The sequence below is a fragment of the Heptranchias perlo genome, chromosome 6, assembly GCF_035084215.1.
Source record: "Heptranchias perlo isolate sHepPer1 chromosome 6, sHepPer1.hap1, whole genome shotgun sequence".
NCBI classification, from domain to species: domain Eukaryota; kingdom Metazoa; phylum Chordata; class Chondrichthyes; order Hexanchiformes; family Hexanchidae; genus Heptranchias; species Heptranchias perlo.
In genome coordinates, this window is record NC_090330.1 from 56385596 (window position 1) to 56403995 (window position 18400).

General features: G+C 40.5%; 1 protein-coding gene across 2 annotated transcripts in view; it reads left to right on the forward strand.

Moving 5' to 3' along the window:
* The window catches only part of fat3a (FAT atypical cadherin 3a), a 465040-nt gene that overhangs the window by 287136 nt on the left and 159504 nt on the right, over positions 1-18400 (forward strand). Inside the window, exons 6-7 of one of the 2 annotated variants that reach the window (XM_067986342.1) lie at positions 10587-10726; positions 17308-17583. In XM_067986342.1, the coding sequence (XP_067842443.1) occupies positions 10587-10726; positions 17308-17583 (416 nt within the window). Of the gene's footprint in view, positions 1-10586; positions 10727-12164; positions 14187-17307; positions 17584-18400 lie in introns of those variants that run through there. The other variant, XM_067986341.1, reaches the window with a different exon arrangement.

An 18400-nucleotide genomic window follows, 5' to 3' on the forward strand; every position in this document is an offset into this window, starting at 1 on the left:
ATTAAACCTTCAATAATAATTTCATTATTATTTTTCTAACATTTTAAAACTTTTTTAAACTACAGGGGAGATTTTCCATTCCCATAAGCCAGAAGTGCAAGTGTGCAATAAGTGCAGGAGAGGGGTGGAAAATTAGGGCAGAGGCCACACATCTCTCATGCACTGGGAGTGCACTACTCAGTATTTTCCAACTGGGCAGCGCTGGGGGATTCAGGAGCCTTGCCAGCCTCAGAATAGCTTTTAAAATTATTTAAAGTAAGGCAGGGATTCCCTGCCCCACATCTATCAATACTTTGCTATACCAGTACGACATCATCGCTACACCTGTTGAAAAAGAAGTGACTTTCTGGTCTTAAAATTGCATCTCCTTTGATTTGGTGAGGTTTTTTTGCCCTTTTGGTTTGTTTTTGTTGCATTTATTTAGGAGCATTCATTTTTTAGGATTTGCCTTCAATCTTGCCTTTTTTAAAAAACTTTTTCTCCTTTTACCACTATCATTCAAGAGAGGTTCACTGTGATTTGCAGGAGCTCCTGCTGGTAAGGTAGGCTACCGATCTGAAGTTTCTCTTGCTCACAGAGAGCTGGAGGACAAGGAGGTGTTCCAAAGGAGTGATCAGAGGGAGGTCTGTCTGTACCTGATACGGGTTGCACGGGTTGTTCATTGGTACCAGTGTATGTAGACCTCTAATCCCTGCTGGAACTAATTGGGAATATTAGAGATGTACCTTCAACCAGGAGAGAAACCTCCCTGGTCAAGTGTACATGGTGAAGGTACATCTCTAATATTCCCAATTAGTGGCAGTGGATGGAAATAGAGGGAGCACCTACACAGTGAGAGACCTGTGCATAACCTGCACATCAAGCATGGTAAGTGACTGTGCATCATGTAGCTAAGTTGTATTACAATGACTTGAAGTTATATGAACTTGGAAGACTTGAAAGTGGAAAGGTTTTCAATTGTGTATTGCACCTTGTAACTTTCTTGAGGTATGGGTATGCATTAGATTTGTTTGGCATGGGTGAAGAATACTGGAATAGGTTGAAAGGCAATTCATTCAAGCCCCCTACAATATAAATGGTACTGTTGGGTAGTGTTTCCTTTGCCGATTCCTTAAGTGTGCAGTCGTCTTATGCATCTTTTGCTGGGTCCAGCAGTTAGTGTGCACAACATTGAACCTGGTTACCACTTGCTATGAATGATGTACTGCTGTCTTCTGGGGAGGATACATAAGAAATAGGAGCAGGAGTAGGCCAATCGGCCCCCTGAAATATCAAATAGCACAACCCTTGTCATACCCACCTATTGTAGCTGCACATCCATTTTGGCCATGCATTGCTGCACCACCCTGACATTTGCCCACAGAATCTGTTTTGTGCCTCCTCATTAAATTTCTTTCATTTCATTTATGTCTGGCATTTTCCTCCCCCATCCAGCCTTGATATTTGTCCCACTCCTTTAAGTCTACAAATCCTTTTGATTTGGACCTGAGGGTAAGATTTTCCACTTCATCCTTAGGATTGTCACTGGCACAGGGAAGCTATGAATAATTATTTAGATAAGCTGATAATGGAACATTGGGGGCAGCCAATTCGCAGCATTGCTGGCAAGCTTTGCTCCAAATAATTTGGTAGAAAAATATCAATTGCATCAATAGCTGAAAAATCTCCAGTTATGATTTACCTTTAAGCCAGACTGATGGAATGATAGTATCCTCTAACTTGCGACTGCAAAGTTCCTATGTGAAATAACTCTGTGCAGTCTCAATCCAGTTCCAAGGGAGCATGGCCCTAACCCTAATTTATCAGTAAATTCTCAACGTGTGGAAAATAGAATAGTGTTTCACAAATGCAGTGGGAGTTACTCATCTGAGGTTGCGACTCAGTAGAGGTAACTTTACTCTGCCTCTAACCATGCTGCAACTGACTGAGATTGCCCGAAGCTTAGTGCACCTGAAATGAAAAGTTTTCTATTCCCCAATCCTAACATACCTCATTTGGATGAACATAAAATTTCACAAAAAAGGTTAAAAACCCTGAAAACCTGGGAAATACCCATTGGATTATTTTTTATATGTTCTAGGATTGTGAGTGAGGCTGGCATAGCCGCATTTATTGCTCATCCCTAGTTGCCCTAAGAAGATGGTGGTGAGCCTTCTCTCTGATATAGCAACCATGTTATCATTATGGCTGATCCAGTTACATTTCTGATCAGTGATGAACCCCAGGACAGTGGGGCTATCAATGATAGTGGTGCCGTTGAAGGTCAGGGGAGGTGTTTGCGCTTTTCTTGTTCGAGGCAGTTGTTGCCTGGCACTAATGTGGCCCGAATGTTAGCTGCCACTTGTGAGCCCAAGCCTGGATAATCAATTTTTGTTGTAGCCTGGCATGGGCTGTTCCATTATCAGTGAAGTTGTGAAAGGAGCTCAACACTGAAAGTGTCAGTAAACAGACCCACTTCTGATCTCATGACTGAAAGAAAGTAATTGATGAAGCAGTTCCAGATAGTTGGGCCAAGGATTCTGCACTGAGGAACTCCAGCAGTGATATCCTGTGCTGTATGATTGATCTCTGACAACCATGAGCACCTTCCTGTGTGAGGTATGACTCCAGCCAATTGAGGATTTTCCATTGACCCCCATTGATCTCAATTTTGATAGGATGCCAAGATCATTGATGATAGGTCCATCCAATATTTTTCTTATTATTCTATTTTGTAGTGTTTCTTTTACAACTGAGTGACCTGTTAGGTCATTTCAGAGGGCATTAAGAATCAACCATGGGACTGGGCTTGCATGCAGACCAGACCAGGTAGCGGTGGCACGTTCCCTTCCCTGAAGGGCATTCGTGAACCAGTTGGGTTTTTGCAACAATCCAGCCCATGAAATAATTTATTGAATTTAATTCACAACTTGCTGAACTGGCATTTGAACTCATGACTTCTGTGTTATCAGTCCAGTACCAAAACCACTAGGCTACTGTACATCATGAAGTACCTCAAACCGATGCATGTCCTGTATCCTGTGTGTGTTTAATGGCATTTTAGCAGTTTTCTTTGCAAATTATGGAAATGAAACCACAAATCTACTGACAATGTTCTGCATACTGTATGTAAATGAGATGTAGATAGCTCAAAGGAAGCAATTATTTCACAGTGACTTGGGAATATGTTCCTACAGGCCTAATATTTTACATGTTGATGGAGAATCTTATCATCCAACTATATTTTATCTTTCCTTTTATTATCTAGGTCAGTCCCAAACCTGTATTAACAAATGATTGATGGTATTTTTGTTCACTTTTTCCAATTGTGGAAAGGGACAAATGAGAATTCTTTACAGAAATCAAACAGTGAAAAAAGTACTATTGTTCTGTTAATATTTTTTGCATTGCTGATGAAGTTATGAAACCAAAGAAATTTCCTCTGAGATGGTAAAGTCCAAAGAGATTTTTTAGGGCTTCAAAAGCTTATACAACTGATGTCTGATAATTGTCCTGGTAAAAAGAGAATTGTTTCATAATCAGAGGAAAACTCATTAGTATTCATTGAAATATAATTTTAAAAATTGGTTCATGTTTCTTAATAAGGAACTATCCAGTTGATTGTATTTCTAAGCTCGACTAACTTAGTAGAAATTGGGGGTCAAAACAGGGACATTCTAGTTCCTTTGTGATTCAGTACTACACAATGTGATACATTTACACACACAGCCATTGGGGAAGATAATGCTACAGACTACAAATTAATTGTTTTACATGAAACCAGTTTTACACCACACAGTGCATAATTCAGCCTGGAAAATAGTATTCATCACAAACAAACTTCAAGAAACTATTTCTTGAAATGGGAAATCCAGAACATGATGACTTTTCAAACTGAAGGCCTTTATTAATGTGTTACAGAAAATCATACCATCAATGAATGCATTGATTATCATAGAAGACCTCAACTAGCTAATAAAAACAGGTGCTGTAGTCAGTACACAACAACAACCACTGGCCATTGGGTCCTGTCCATATATGATTATTCTATTTTAGACATCCCACCACCACCTGCAGATCCCTACTTTAAGGAAAATTTGTTCTGTAAGTGGTACAAAACCACTTTAAATTGTTCGAAACATATTTTCCAAATTATTTTAGCAGCCATCTTTGGTTTCTCACTAACCCTAGGGTTTATGTCAAAAAAATAAATTTATAAGGTAGCAAAAACAGAAGAAATTAAACTATTCACAAAAAAAAATTAAACTTACACATATAGTTGTCTCTGCAATGTTGCAAATCACTCCAATAATGTTTCACTGCAGAGCCCAAACATCTCTGACAAGCCTGTCCTCTTTATATACTCCAGGTATACTTTAGCTCCAATTTTAACTCGGGGCGGGAATTGGGTTGGTAGCAGCTGAGGCTAGCAGCAAACTGGCCTGATGTCTGTAGCGTGAGGCCCAGGAGATTTTATTTTCTGCTGGCATGGCAGTTGGCCAGCGGGCGGGAGCGCAATTTCGGGCAGCAGGAGGCAACCGCCGGGAACCGAAGGAACGATCCCCGGCACTCAGGTTAGTTGATCAGCAGGGGGATGGGGAGTTCAAGGCAAGAGAGGCCTAAACTTTTCTTCTAGGCTCCTCGTGGCCCCACAAGGAAAGTTCTGGCGCCAACTACTCTTCCTACTAGGTTGCCTTGGTGGGAAAGTCACAACTACTTCTTCGCTCAGGTCCTTGGTTCAAATAACAGTCGGGCCCCGATGACATAATTGGATCCTGATCTGCATATTTAAAGAAGGACCCCACTGGTTTCTGGCAGGTGTCCTTCTCGTCTGCTCAGAAGAACAGGTTAAATTCATATCCTGCAGGATCAGTGAGGGACGTCAGTGGGTGAGTCCCATGGATGATTTTAACTGCTCTGCCCACCTGCCCAGTTTCCGCTGATTGGGCAGGGTTAAAATTACCCCTTTTTGTTGCCTTAACATCTGCCTTTGTTGCCAATACACGAACTTTAACCTGATATTCCATGCAAGCATATTGGCCCATAAATTGCTCGGAGCGGCAAATCAACAGGCTTGAGGCTTCATAGATTTATACTAACCCACTGATTTTGCTGGGTGCGATTCCTCGAATATGAAGCGGGGAAGAGCCCAGCGTTAGCTCTAGCAAAGCTAGGGCCTGTGGGAGAAGCGAAAGGATCACTCTTTCCCCCCCTCGACCTAGCAGATTGCAGCATTTTTGTCAAGCTGCGAAGCTGTTTCTACAGGCTTGGAATGTGAAATCCAGGAAGTGAAAGGTACAACAGCGAAAAAAGAGAGGGTAAGAAATAATCCTCATTTGAATCTGTTTCTGGTGGTATTGATCGAGGCAGTAATGTGGGCCAGGACACTGAGAGAACGTCCTGCTCTTTGAATAGTACTAGAGGATCTTTAACGCCCAGCAGAACATGCAGATAGGCCTTGTATTAACATCTCTACCGTAGGACAGCACTTTAGATAATGTGGCCCTCCTCGGTATTGCATTGGAGTAGCAACCTAGATGTGCTCAAGTCATAGAATCATAGAATGTTACAGCACAGAAATGGACCATTTGGCCCTTCTCCTGTTTTTCTCCAAAATGACCAAGTGTAATCACACTCTGCTGCTTACTCCCACACCCCTTAATTTCCTTTTTCAAGCCACTGTCTAATTCCCTTTGAAAATAATTTATGGGCTCTGCTTTAACCAATGGTTTATTGTACAGAATTCCTTATTCTAACAAGTTAGTGAATAGAAATTGTTCTTAACCTCCGAGAGTGGGGCTTGAATGCACAACCATCTGACTCAGGTGACCATGTTATGAATTAAGCCACTGTGACATTCAGTAGATAATACATTATTTTTAAAATATGTTTTAAAATTCATTCTTGGGATATGGGAGTCGCTAGCAAGGCCAGCATTTATTGCCCATCCATAGTTGCCCTTGAGAAGGTGGTTGTGAGCCACCTTCTTGAACCACTGCAGTCCTTGTGGTGAAGGTACTCCCACTATGCTATTAGACAGTACCAGGAATTTGACCCAACGACGATGAAGGAACGTGATATGTCCAGGTAAGGATGGTGTGTGATTTGGAGGTGATGGTGTTCTCATGTGCCGAATGCCCTTGTCCTTCCAGATGGTAGAGGTCACAGGTTTGTTGCCTCAACTTAATCAATGATGTTGGTGTTGGGGAGAGGAGGTCATCCTGTTTTAGGCACCCAGTATCAGTATCAAGCACTCGCAAGTCAGGTATAGTCCAGCTAAATGCAAAGTAAATTTCCCTCTATTCTGACTGTGCATCAGTCCCATACTCAGAAGAGTATCCCTAATGTACAAGTATGCAATTTTTCCAATTCCTGTACCAGCCATCCTGTGACCTGTCTGAAGTGATTGGCTTTGAATGCCAAATAAGGGACAGATCTGTGCTTTAGAACGATGCCCACTGAGAAATGGTTTGAGACTCATTTCAAAGAGACCCTTACAGCCAGCAGACTTTCATCCTGTTAATCTGGCTGAATTGGAGCTGGTGTCCCAGAAGTAAAAGGACGTTGTCTAATCCCATATACCATCCATTTCCTCTATCTCAAAATTATAACTAAGGTAATTTAAAATAAATAATCAGTAAGGTGCAAGCCTTGGCTCAATGGTAGTACTCAGCTCTGAGTCAAAAGGTTTTGAGCTCTTGCACCACTCCAGAGACGTGGGCCACGCTTTTGACCCGGAGCCAGGAAGGGGGCAGGTGGGTCAAATTGCGGACAGGAAACATAGAAACGTAGAAAATAGGAGCCTGCTCCACCATTCAAAGTGATCATGGCTGATCGTCTAACTCAGTATCCTGTTCCCGCTTTTTCCCCATATCCCTTGATCCCGGACATCCTTATGATTTTGACGTAAGGACATCTTCTATTTTTGTTTGTCGGTTTGCCGTCTGACTGGCCGGCTTGATTGATGGGCTGGCCTCAGTCAGATGAGAGCATAGCAAGTAAGAGGACGTGAAAAGGAAAGTCTTCAGGTAACGCTTTGATTGTATGGATGGTGGTGGGCATGGGGGTACCGATGGGCATGGGGTCACGGCGGGGGTGAGGGGTCAATCATGAGGTGGGATCGGGGTCATCGCAGGGATCTGCGATCATTGGGGGTCAGGATCGGAGGTCATCGTGGGGGTCCACGATCGTTGGGGGGGTGGGGGGGATGGTCACTGCAGGTGAGCTTATTTTATCTGGGAGAAGCACTCCTGCTCCTCCAGGCCCACAAGCTGTGCCAGAAAGGCACTTATCTGCAGTTTCGGGCCTTCTAGCCTCCTTTCACATGGCGTGAAGGAGAAGACCCAGGAATCCCATTCCCCAGCGGTTGAAATTGCAAAACCTTTCAAAATGGAGGCCCGCAGCCTCCTTGAAAGGTTTCAGTGACCAACCTGCCTCCTGGGTGGTTGGTTGCCCGCCCCTTGTCCTGCCCTGGTGAAAACCGGAAATGGACGGCTTGGGGGCGGGTCTGAAATTGTTGTGATTTTCAATGCCCCCCCCCCCCACCTCCAACCCACCCGTTTTTCACTTAAAATTCTGCCCATGAGCACATAATCTAGGCTGACACAACATTGTTGGAATGCCACAATGACAGAGATGCCATCTTTCAGATGAGATGTTAAACTGAGGCCCTGAGGGCCTTCTCAAGTAGATGTAAAAGATTGTATAGCCCTATTCAAAAAAGAGCATGAGCGTTCTCACAGGTGTCCCTGCCAACATTTATCCCTCAACTACATTACTAAAACAGATTATTTGGTCATTTATCTCATTGCTGTTTGTGGGACTTGGCTGTGCACAAAGTGATAGCCATGTTTCCCTACATTACAACAGTGACTACATTTCAAATGTACTTTATTGGTTGTGAAATACTTTGGGTTATCCTGAGGACTGAAAATGCAAGATACGTAAAGGTTGGTTCTGTAATCCCTTGCTTGCTGGGAGTGTGGGATCGCAGAATTAACCATTTAATCTACACACTAACTTCAAAAAAATTGTATAGGATTTGTTTTATTTTGAGATTTTTCTGTGTATATTTTTCCCATTTGTCTTTACTTTAATTTTTCTCTTTTTTTTCTTCTTCGTCTGCCTGATCTGACAGCATGTAATTGAGAGAATGCGTGCAGAGATATGTTGTCACTAAAGCGCCTTGTAGCCAGTTTATAGGAGGTGCTGCTGATCATTTAGGAGGGACTCTCCCTTCTAATTTTCCTTCCCTCCTACAGGGGGATAATGCTGCCTCCATTCTGTGCCTCCCTGATCAAGCTTGCTCAGATTTGGAATTGTGTGGAAAGGGTCTCAAACCTGCTCTGTGACATCAAAGTATTGTAACACATAGAATTTCCTTAATTGACACAAATGAAATGTTCCAAGTTTGTGATTTGCTTCAAATGTAGTGCGGATAAGTCATTATAAATTTAATTGGATAAAATAGGTCCTTCTGAAACATCTGTGTGTTCTTATATAACTAATGAAATGAAGTAGATACTTGGCTATAGATGACTTGAAGACATGATTACTGAAAGCATCTTATTCACTATGCAGTTCCATTTACATATTATGTATAATTTATACACTAAAGGAAGAATCTGCTGAGCTTTCTGAAGTGCCATTGCTGTTCCAAATCTGCATAATGATGTCCCCCCCCCAACCCCAGCTCACAGCATAGTCTCAAATTAAAAACCTTTAATCCAGAGTTGTTAATGGTCTTCATATGATTTTGTAGATTTTTTTTTGAAGCAAGTAATCAACACAATTTCATATCCATATGGGGCATGATGACAGTTTAGCTGCAATGTATGTATTTATGTTATTGTTGGCTAGCAAATATGCTCTTCAGTTTAAAGTCGCTTTATTCAGAGAACATGAAAGATGTTTAATATTGAAGTCACCCCATGCAACAGAACTGTAAATGTGTTGTATTATTTATGACAGAATGACATGAATTAACTGAAACAGCTGTTAATACTTTACAATATTTTTATTAGGTTTTCTTCAGTTTGATGGATTTGCTTTGTTCCTTTTGTATTATGGTTTACTGTACTTTATAATTTAAATAAGTACAATTAATCAGTTGATTGAAAAAGTAATCTCAGTTGTATTTTTATTCTAAAGAGCTATATTTAGAAATATATGGTTGAGGTTATAATGGCTATATTCTGCTCCCCCCTCCACCCCCAATGTGGCTCAGCAAGTTCATGCAATCAATAGCAGAACTAGATAATTGAAGATCCCAGGTTCAATCCCCTGGTCTGTAGATCTCAGCCAGGGAACGGTAGGAGCATTACTATCTGTTTCAATGCTCTTGGGTCAGGGGAAATTGCTATCTAGCAGTCCCTATGGAAAGTGCACATGTGGATATTGGGTTAGGACAGGACCAAGCCTAGTGATGTGAGCTGTTGAATAGCCTGCTGACGTTCATAGTCAAAGCTCATTGACAAATAATGGGGACCAAGCAAGAAGGGGGAGAAAACTGGTGAGAAAAACGATAATTATATGTAAACAGTTGGATAGTAGAAAGTCCTTGATTCATAAACCTCTAAAACTTTGAGGGGGTTATCTTATAGAATTAAATTTGGTTTATTAGTTAAGCATATTTATTGCTAGTTTTGAGTTTTAATTGGCTGCTGAGTGTACTTTCAAACCTTAATTGGCGAGTCCCGACTCCATAGTGAATGCCCTTGCAAAACTAGCTCTGCCTATTTCTCCACTCCCAACTTGGCAGACAGAGTTGAAACTACCACCATTTTCAAACAGGAAAATATTCCATATTTTCAGATTCATCTTCTATTTAAGCATAAGCTTAGACATCTAGGCTAGCCTATCCTTCACCACACAGTACAATATGCATATGTTATTGCATAGCAAAAGTTTCTAGCAACAATCTACATTTGCATTGCCCTGACAGTAATCACTTGTATCCAATCCAGAGCACTAGAGAAATTATTTGTACATAATTACACTTTAGTCTGTTTCAATTTATATATTTCTTAACACTTGTTATGTCTTGGATATGAAGATATGAAATACATTTTAAACTGCTGATAAAACATGCAGTGAAACTATTGCCCTAAAGCAAAAATAAACTGTTGAAATTGAATTGGTGATAGTCACTACTTACCTAAAACTGCATTAATGTCTCTACTTTAGTGCCCTTACTGGTAAATTGGGAAAGGTTCTGTCCCTTTGGAAGAGATTGACAACGTGCTGGTATAGTTCTAACATGCTTGGCATGGTGTTTCAATCATTTGTCTCTGCTTTGTTTATCAAAAAGACAGTACCCTTTTTGTTGACCTACCTAGTCTATAGTTCAAAATGGTCAAGAAACTCAAAAAGATTCCTGCAATTTGAGTTTTAAAAATCAGTAATTTGTGGGGACCACAATAAAACTCAGTAGCGGTTATTGTGATCCTAATGCCATCTTTGATATTTTCTGCGTGTATGGTGAATGTAGTACGATTTGGATATATAAAACTAAATAGGCTGGGTTGATAGAAGGAATACTGCCTTTTTAAAATATTAACTCTAGACTACAGTGACTGCATAGTGCTTACATTATACTGTATTTACAGGTGGAAACTATGACAACGCATTTGAAATAGAGAAGGGTGTAGGCACAATTGTTATCGCGAAGCCACTGGATGCTGAACATAGGGCCACATATAATATGACTGTGGAAGTCACAGATGGGACTAACTCGGCTGCCACACAGGTAAAGCAAATAGAGTATAGGAGGTCAATGTGCATTACAAATGATGGTGTTTGGGTTCATTATTTTCTGTTCCTTTAATGATTTGCATTTCTTAACTAATAGTATTAATAGGCAGTGTGATGTTTTGTAATGAGAAAGGGCCCATCACATTATTTGGTTCTGAGATCACAAAAAATGCTACCAGGTTAGCTGTTTGAGAATCTCATGTAAGACATCAGTGGCAGGACCTTAAGAGTTGGATTCCCATTTCACAGGTGAGGAAGAATCTTTTTTTATCATAGACTGACATTTTTCCCTCTTGTTGTTTCCTAGCTGATTATTGAACCATTAACTTTGTGCATAGGTGTGTATATGTAATATGAAATATGAATTGCACAGGATAAAAATTGTAGTGTGTTACACGTCTCTGTAAAATTTACAAAAAGTAACAACATGAGGAAAATTCCAATGGTGGTGCTTTTAAAAAGTCAGGTATGGTAGCCTAGTGGTTATAGTCCTGGACTAGAACTCAGAGATTGTGAATTCAAATTCCACTATAGCAAGTTCCCTCTGAGACACCCTGCTCCACTCTTCAATCACCCCCAACACCCGCTCCCCTTCCCATGCAAGTGCTGGAGATACAAGACCTACCCTTTCACCTCCTCCCTTCCCACTGTCCAGGGCCCCAAACACTCCTTCCAGGTGAAACAGTGATTTACTTCTTTCAACTTAGTATACTGTATTCGCTGATCATGATGCAGTCTCCTCTACATTGGGGAGACCAAACGCAGATTGGGTGATCGCTTTGGTGAACACAAGTGTGTTCAGCCCACAAGCGTGACCCTGAGCTTTTGCTCGCTTGCCATTTTAATTCCCCGTCCCAGTCCCACTCTGACCGCTCTGTCCTCAGCCTCCTACACTGTTCCAATGAAGCTCGACGTAAGCTCAAGGAACAGCACCTCATCTTTCAACCTTCCAGACTCAACATTGAACATAAGAACATAAGAAATAGGAGCAGGAATAGGCCATACGGCCCCTTGAGCCTGCTCTGCCATTTAGTAAGATCATGGCTGATGTTCGACCTCAACTCCATTTTCCTGCCCAATCCCCATATCCCTTAGAGTCCAATTGAGTTCAACAACTTCAGATCATAACCATTTTCTCAGACTGTAGGTGTTGATAATGGTTCTGCTGTTGCCATTTACACCTCCTCTGGACCCATCTTTTGTTTCTTTACTTCTCCCATTATCACCCCCCCCTTTGCTTTGCACCATCATCTCTTTTATCATGTAATCACACCTGCCCTCCACCCTATCACAGACCTTCTCTTTTGTTCTTTCCTCCCCCGCCCCCTTTTTCCCTGGCTCTACTTGCTTATAAAGTGTTAAATCTCTAACTTTTTCCAGTTCTGATGTAAGGTCATCAACCTGAAATGTTAACTCTGTTTCTCTCTCCACAGATGCTGCCTGACCTGAGCGTTTCCAGCATTTTCAGTTTTTATTTCAGGTTTCCAGCATCCGCAGTATTTTGCTTTTGTTTTATGGGAAGTTATGAAATTGAATTCAGTAAATATGGCACCAGAAAATCCCCCTTAACAAGGCAAACTGGCCAGAATGACAGCCCTGGGAATTCCAGCTAATAACCACCTAGTTCTGGCTTAAATGGCTCACTGTTTGAGCTATTAGGCCATATAGTGACCCGTTCTCTTGGCATTGAGCATCTACTTTTCTAAGAAATTACATTCTTTAAGAGACAAGGGATTTTCCATTTCTGTTTCTTGTAATTCTATTTCTTGTGATCAAAAATTGCTGTACAAGAAGTAGGGGAGTACCTAAGTCATAGAATCATAAAATCTTACAGCGTAGAAGGATGCCGTTCGGTCCATTGTGCCTGTGCCGGCTCTTTGAAAGAACAGTCCATTTAGTCCCATTCCCCTGCTCTTTCCCCATAGCCCTGCAAATTTTTTCTTTTCAAGTATATATCCAATTCCCTTTTGAAAGTTATTATTGCATCTGCTCCACCACCCTTTCAGGCAGTGTGTTCCAGACCGTAACAACTAACTGCGTTAAAAAAATTCTCCTCATCTTCCCCTTGATTCTTTTGCCAGTGATCTTAAATCCATGTCCTTTGGCTATCGACCCTCCTGTCAGTGGAAACAGCACCCAAGTCATTCCTTCTTACTTAATAATGTGAAACGAAGATAGTTCTTGCTTTCTAAACTATTTCACATTGAACGTTTGTGTAACCTTTGTTTGCCATGATCTTCTAAAGTTAAATAGAAAAAAAAGGAATGCAAATTGTACTTTTGAGAGAGGCGAAGGGAGCTCAGCTGGAAGTTCTAAAGAAACACCACCAATGTTGGCTGTGTGGTATTCATGTTCTGACCAGAATGCTGTGCTGTTTTGGGAATGGAAGGTGTGTAATATAATTAAATGATTGTGACAAAACATACTCAGAAACCTTCAGACCTGAGTGGAGTAGCACGTGTGACGGTCAGTTTTACAAAATCTGTTGAATTAATTATATAAAAAGGCCCCTACAATGTGCAACGTATCCCACATTACACTGTCAGCTCTTACAACATCACCTGGCCAGGGACAATGGAACTGCATGCGCAGAATTCCTGCCATTGGCTTCTAAATGCTGGGACTGCTGGCACTATACATGCATTATACTCATTAAGAGTTGTATTTAAAATCGGACTGCCCAAGAACGTTTGGCTCCCCCGATGGCACAGTTAGTTAAAGTAGTGAGTTGCTGACCCATACAGATCGGGAAAATCTGAGGTTTAATCCCAGTCCATGATGAATCAGTTTATCTCAGCCAGGATGGTGATAGGAGTACTACAATTGGTCTCAGTGCTGCTAGGCTAGGAAAGGCAAAATCAGCTGAGATTCCCACTCCTAATGGTTGTGATGCCTTCCATTTCGCTGAAGACTGACTGGGCTGAATTCTGCTCCCAGTTTGCTGGGTCGAGTTTCAACACCTATGTATGGTGGGCTCCCTGCAACATTCCCGTCACCAAAAGGGAGCCTGCCAGTGCCGCAACAGCACACCCAATGCTGAGTCAGAAAAGGTGGCCGGGCATTTAAAGTGTCAGAAGAGACCCGAAGGTCAAGAAATCAGCAGGCTTTCAAAATCCCACACTTTTAATTTAAAATTCTAAAACACCAATTAACGTTATTTTTAGCTGTACGATACTCTTACTAAAACAAATCGTGTTTGTGTTAATAAAGGTAGCTGCAAGTCACCGGAGCTGCAGATGGGAACATTGGAAATGTTAATACCCAATGTACTTAGTGTTGAGGATGTTTTTCAGATGGGTTTATCAGCCTCTGGTGTTTTTAAGTCATTGATTGAGCAGTACAATCAGACAGGAACCTTTTTTCATAAAGCGCTGGTTTATTTTGGTTCATGGCATCCATCCAAATGTTACTCAAGCTCTCTGTTTTTACCATTGGGTATTCATGAACTTCATTAAAAAAAACAGCTTTGGACAGATTTCCTAAATCAGTTTCTGTGGTACTTTATTTCTGTTTTATTTGTCAAAGTCTCCAGTCCATGTGTCACATCTAAACACCTCATAGAAGTTTCAATAATTTTATAAACTATTTTGGTCTACAGCAGTGTTTTCCGATAGAAATTGCTGACTAGCCACAAGTGTGGCTATGGTTACACCGTTTTAGCCACACGCACTAATTTTAGTAGAAAACACCTACATACACTCTCACAATACAGGTCAATGTACTTTACGTGTATATTTACTTAACAAACATCTATTACCATTCAGTAACCAAGGAAATAAAGCACTCACACCAATCAAAAAATGCTCGCACACACTGCTTCTCGTCTTACTGTTTTAACAAACACACACAAAGATTAAAGTATACATTCATACATTGTGCAAATATGAGTATTGAGATCTCCATGTCTACTACTCTTTACTTACTAATCAGAAATGCAGTTAACCATATCTGGATTCCCAATTGGCCTCCTATGGCTCATGGCTAATGTATTGGACAACTCTGGTCTATCGGAGCCTTTCTTTAAAAACACTGTATTGGTTGTGGGAAATAGGAAATCATTTGAAGAATAAAGGAAAGCTGCTTCAAAGACTAAAGGAAAGACACCACAGGGAATCACATTTAAAAAAAAAGTTTTGAACAGCAATAAGGATGTTCAGCAAAATCACCAGTGTCTCAGCTATTCACTTAGATCTAGTTTCATCTAAATCTTTGAATTCATTTTTGGGTCATAAACTGTTGCCTACGAGTATGGGTTATCTCCAGTGTAGACTAATGATGTGCACATTACCATCCAATGAATGTACATATATTAATTTGCAAGTGCTGTCTTCTTCACAGTATAAGGTTTCACTCAATTATATAATCTAAATTGTAACTCTTGGCTTCTGAACTGAGGTTTGACTCTCTAATGGTGTTCAGTACTATTCTCATCACATATATTGGGATGCAAACGTGAGATTAATATTAAAAGGAAACCCTCAAGCCTAGCCTAGTCAGATTGAGCATTGCATCTTGTACTGTGACAATACTTCTACAGCCAGAACATCAATAACTGTCTTTTATATAGTACCTTTAACATGGAATAAGACCCAAAGTATTGTACGAAGGGGGGAGAAAATAACTAAATAGAAATCGATAAGAAAAGAGACGCTGAGTTATGCAGGAAGAGACTAGGATAGGTGACCAAAAGCTTGTTTGAAAAAATGGATTTTGAGAAGTTTTTTTTAAGTTGGAGAGGGGTGTAGGGGACTGTAGAGAATAGGGCCAAAGCAGCCAAACACTCTGCTGCAATAGTGGGGTGAAGAGAGGAATATACAGAAGGTCAAAGTCAGAGGACTTGAGGGGACAGGAGGGGATATAAGGCTGAAGGCAATTGCAGAGATGGGGTGAGACAAGGCATGAAGAATTTTGAAACTGAGGATTTTAAATTTAATACATTGTGGAATGGGGAGCCAATGTGGGTCAGTGAAGACTGGGTGATCATTCGTAGCTGCATCAGCTGACCATCACTGGAACTCTTCTGTCTTCCATTGTATGTAGTCTTCATTATAAAACTAGTATTTATTTTCTCTTTTAGTATTTTTTTATTGACCTGCTTATGCATCAGAAAAGATGTACACAATGAAATAACCAGAAATATTGTCCCCCATAGAGTATATAATTTATCCAAGGAGCAGACACAAAAATCAGCCATGAAAAGATTACTGGGGAAGAAAAATCATTGCGGAGTTGGTCCTAACCATGTTAAATAGAAAATACGATAATGAAGTAAAACCTTAGCAATTTTATACTTTCAGATAAACCCAGTGATGAAGTAGGACTTTGTCATTTCTTATTACTAAAATTTCAGTTATGAATAGCAGTTATAAGTAACTGGAAGCCTTTTATACCTTATAAAATGACCTTCGCTGCATTGCTCATTTTAAGGAAAATACAATTTCTCTGTTCTTTAACCTCCTATAAATTGTCAGTGTAAGTCATTTTTGAATATATCCTGAGTAGCATACTAAAAACCTGACACATTCAGCGTCTCTTTTTGTTCTTTGTGACCTTTGTCAATATTATAGAGCTTGTTCATTATCTTTGAAGTCAAACTGTTAATCTATTAATGTTTTGTGATGGAAGCCCCAAATGAGAACATAATGAAATGAAATGAAAAATCCCAAAATCTGACACACCTTCCAAACACAATTATATTGTTATAGATGTTGTCATTGAGACAGACTTTGAATGACTATTACCAGTGCCCCAGAATGTTATTTGATGTTTCACACAGTTATTTTATTACATTTTCACATTGTCTAAGTTTGATTTTTCTAATACTTTTTTTATTGCGCATTGTATATTCATTTTAAAAGTAGCTATTTTATAGAGGATTCCTAAAGTATGCAGTTTTAGAAAAATAAGCTTTTCTTTGCTTTGCTTCCAAAATCATGAACTTAAAAGATAGCAATTCACATAATTTAACCTGTGAAACAAGATTCTTTCTTTCATTCCTATAAACCAGTAATATTTTTTCTTTACAAAATATGAAATACTAACCCTCTCTGACAAGCACAGTAGACCATAAGTTCCTTGGTGAGACCGGACATCATGACAACAGGATCTGTGTCTTCACCACCTCTTCTCTCAATTCGACAGCCCTTCTACCTCTGCCCATCAGTGCCGGTCTCTCCTGTAGGAAGGTAGCATTTATTCTGATAGAGCCTCTTCTCTTCGTTGGCCCTGTTGTTATAACAAAAGGGAAGCAACTAATAGACTACAAATCATATGATGTACTTAAGTTTGGACTTAGATTAGTGTGATCTAACTGAGGAGTCAGATGCCTTTGGCAGTGGATACTGAAGGAATAAAATGGGGGACTTAGTGATATTATCTGTTCATTACAGCTTTAAGATTTTATCTGTTTTCATTTGTTGTAACCTTGATCATTTTTGAAAAATCTTAAAGTATCAAATCTAGAAATAATGTCCAATTATAAATATGGAGCAGAAATTAAACAACTTGTCTTATTCTTGAAAGCACATTGTTATAAATTGAGCTACACCTCTAATTCTATCCTGTTTTGTGTTACAGGTGCTTATAAGAATACTTGACAACAACGATAATGGTCCAGTGTTCTCCCAGCCGAGCTATGATGTGACCATTTCTGAGGACACTGTCGTAGAAACTGACATTCTGCACATTAAAGCTACTGACAGGGATGAGAAAAACAAGTTGACCTTCTCTATCCACAGCAGTATAGATCCCATCAGCATGCGTAAATTCCAGCTTGACCAGAGTACGGGCAAGTTGAGCATAGCTGAAAAGCTGGATCATGAAGTCCAGGCTCAGCACATTTTGACTGTAATGGTGAGTGTTTGCTAGGTCACTTCCAGAGTTTGCCAGTGAGAGGGCTATCTCTTCACATCAAACTGACAGCAACTTACACCACGTCACTTAATTCTACTGACTGTTCAACTGCTTCTGCCTCAAAAGTCTATCTTGGAGTCTTGTTCAGAGAGCACTCAAGATTTTAAGATCCAACATTTACCACCCAAGCACTGGAGAAGGTGCAAAAAAGATTTACTAGGATGATACAGAACTGAGAGGTTATACCTATCAGGAAAGATTGAGCAGGCTGGGGCTCTTTTCTCCAGAAAAGAGAAGACTGAGGTTGACCTGACAGAGGTCTTTAAGATTATGAAAGGGTTTGAGAGGGTAGACATAGAGAAGCTGTTTCCACTTGCAGGGGAGACCAGAACTAGGGGACATAAACATAAGACAGTCACTAATAAATCCAATAGGGAATTCAGGAGAAACTTCTTTACCCACAGAGTGGTTAGAATGTGGAACTCGCTACCACAAGGAGTAGTCGAGGCGACTAGCATAGATGCATTTAAGGGGAAGCTAGATGAACGCATGAGGGAGAAAGGAATAGAAGGATATACTGATAGGGTTAGATGAAGTAGGGAGAGAGGAGACACATGTGGAGCACAAACACCGGCTTGGACCTGTTGGGCCAAATGGCCTGTTTCTGTGTTGTACATTCTATGTAATAAGTTGATCTCTGTTTATGCTGAAAGTAACTAACTCACTGCCTTACATTGGCTAACTGTGAGTGTGTGTTTCGAGTGAGTATCAGAGGTGGCCTGGCGTGCCCTTGTGATTGGTGGTGAAGGATGTGGTG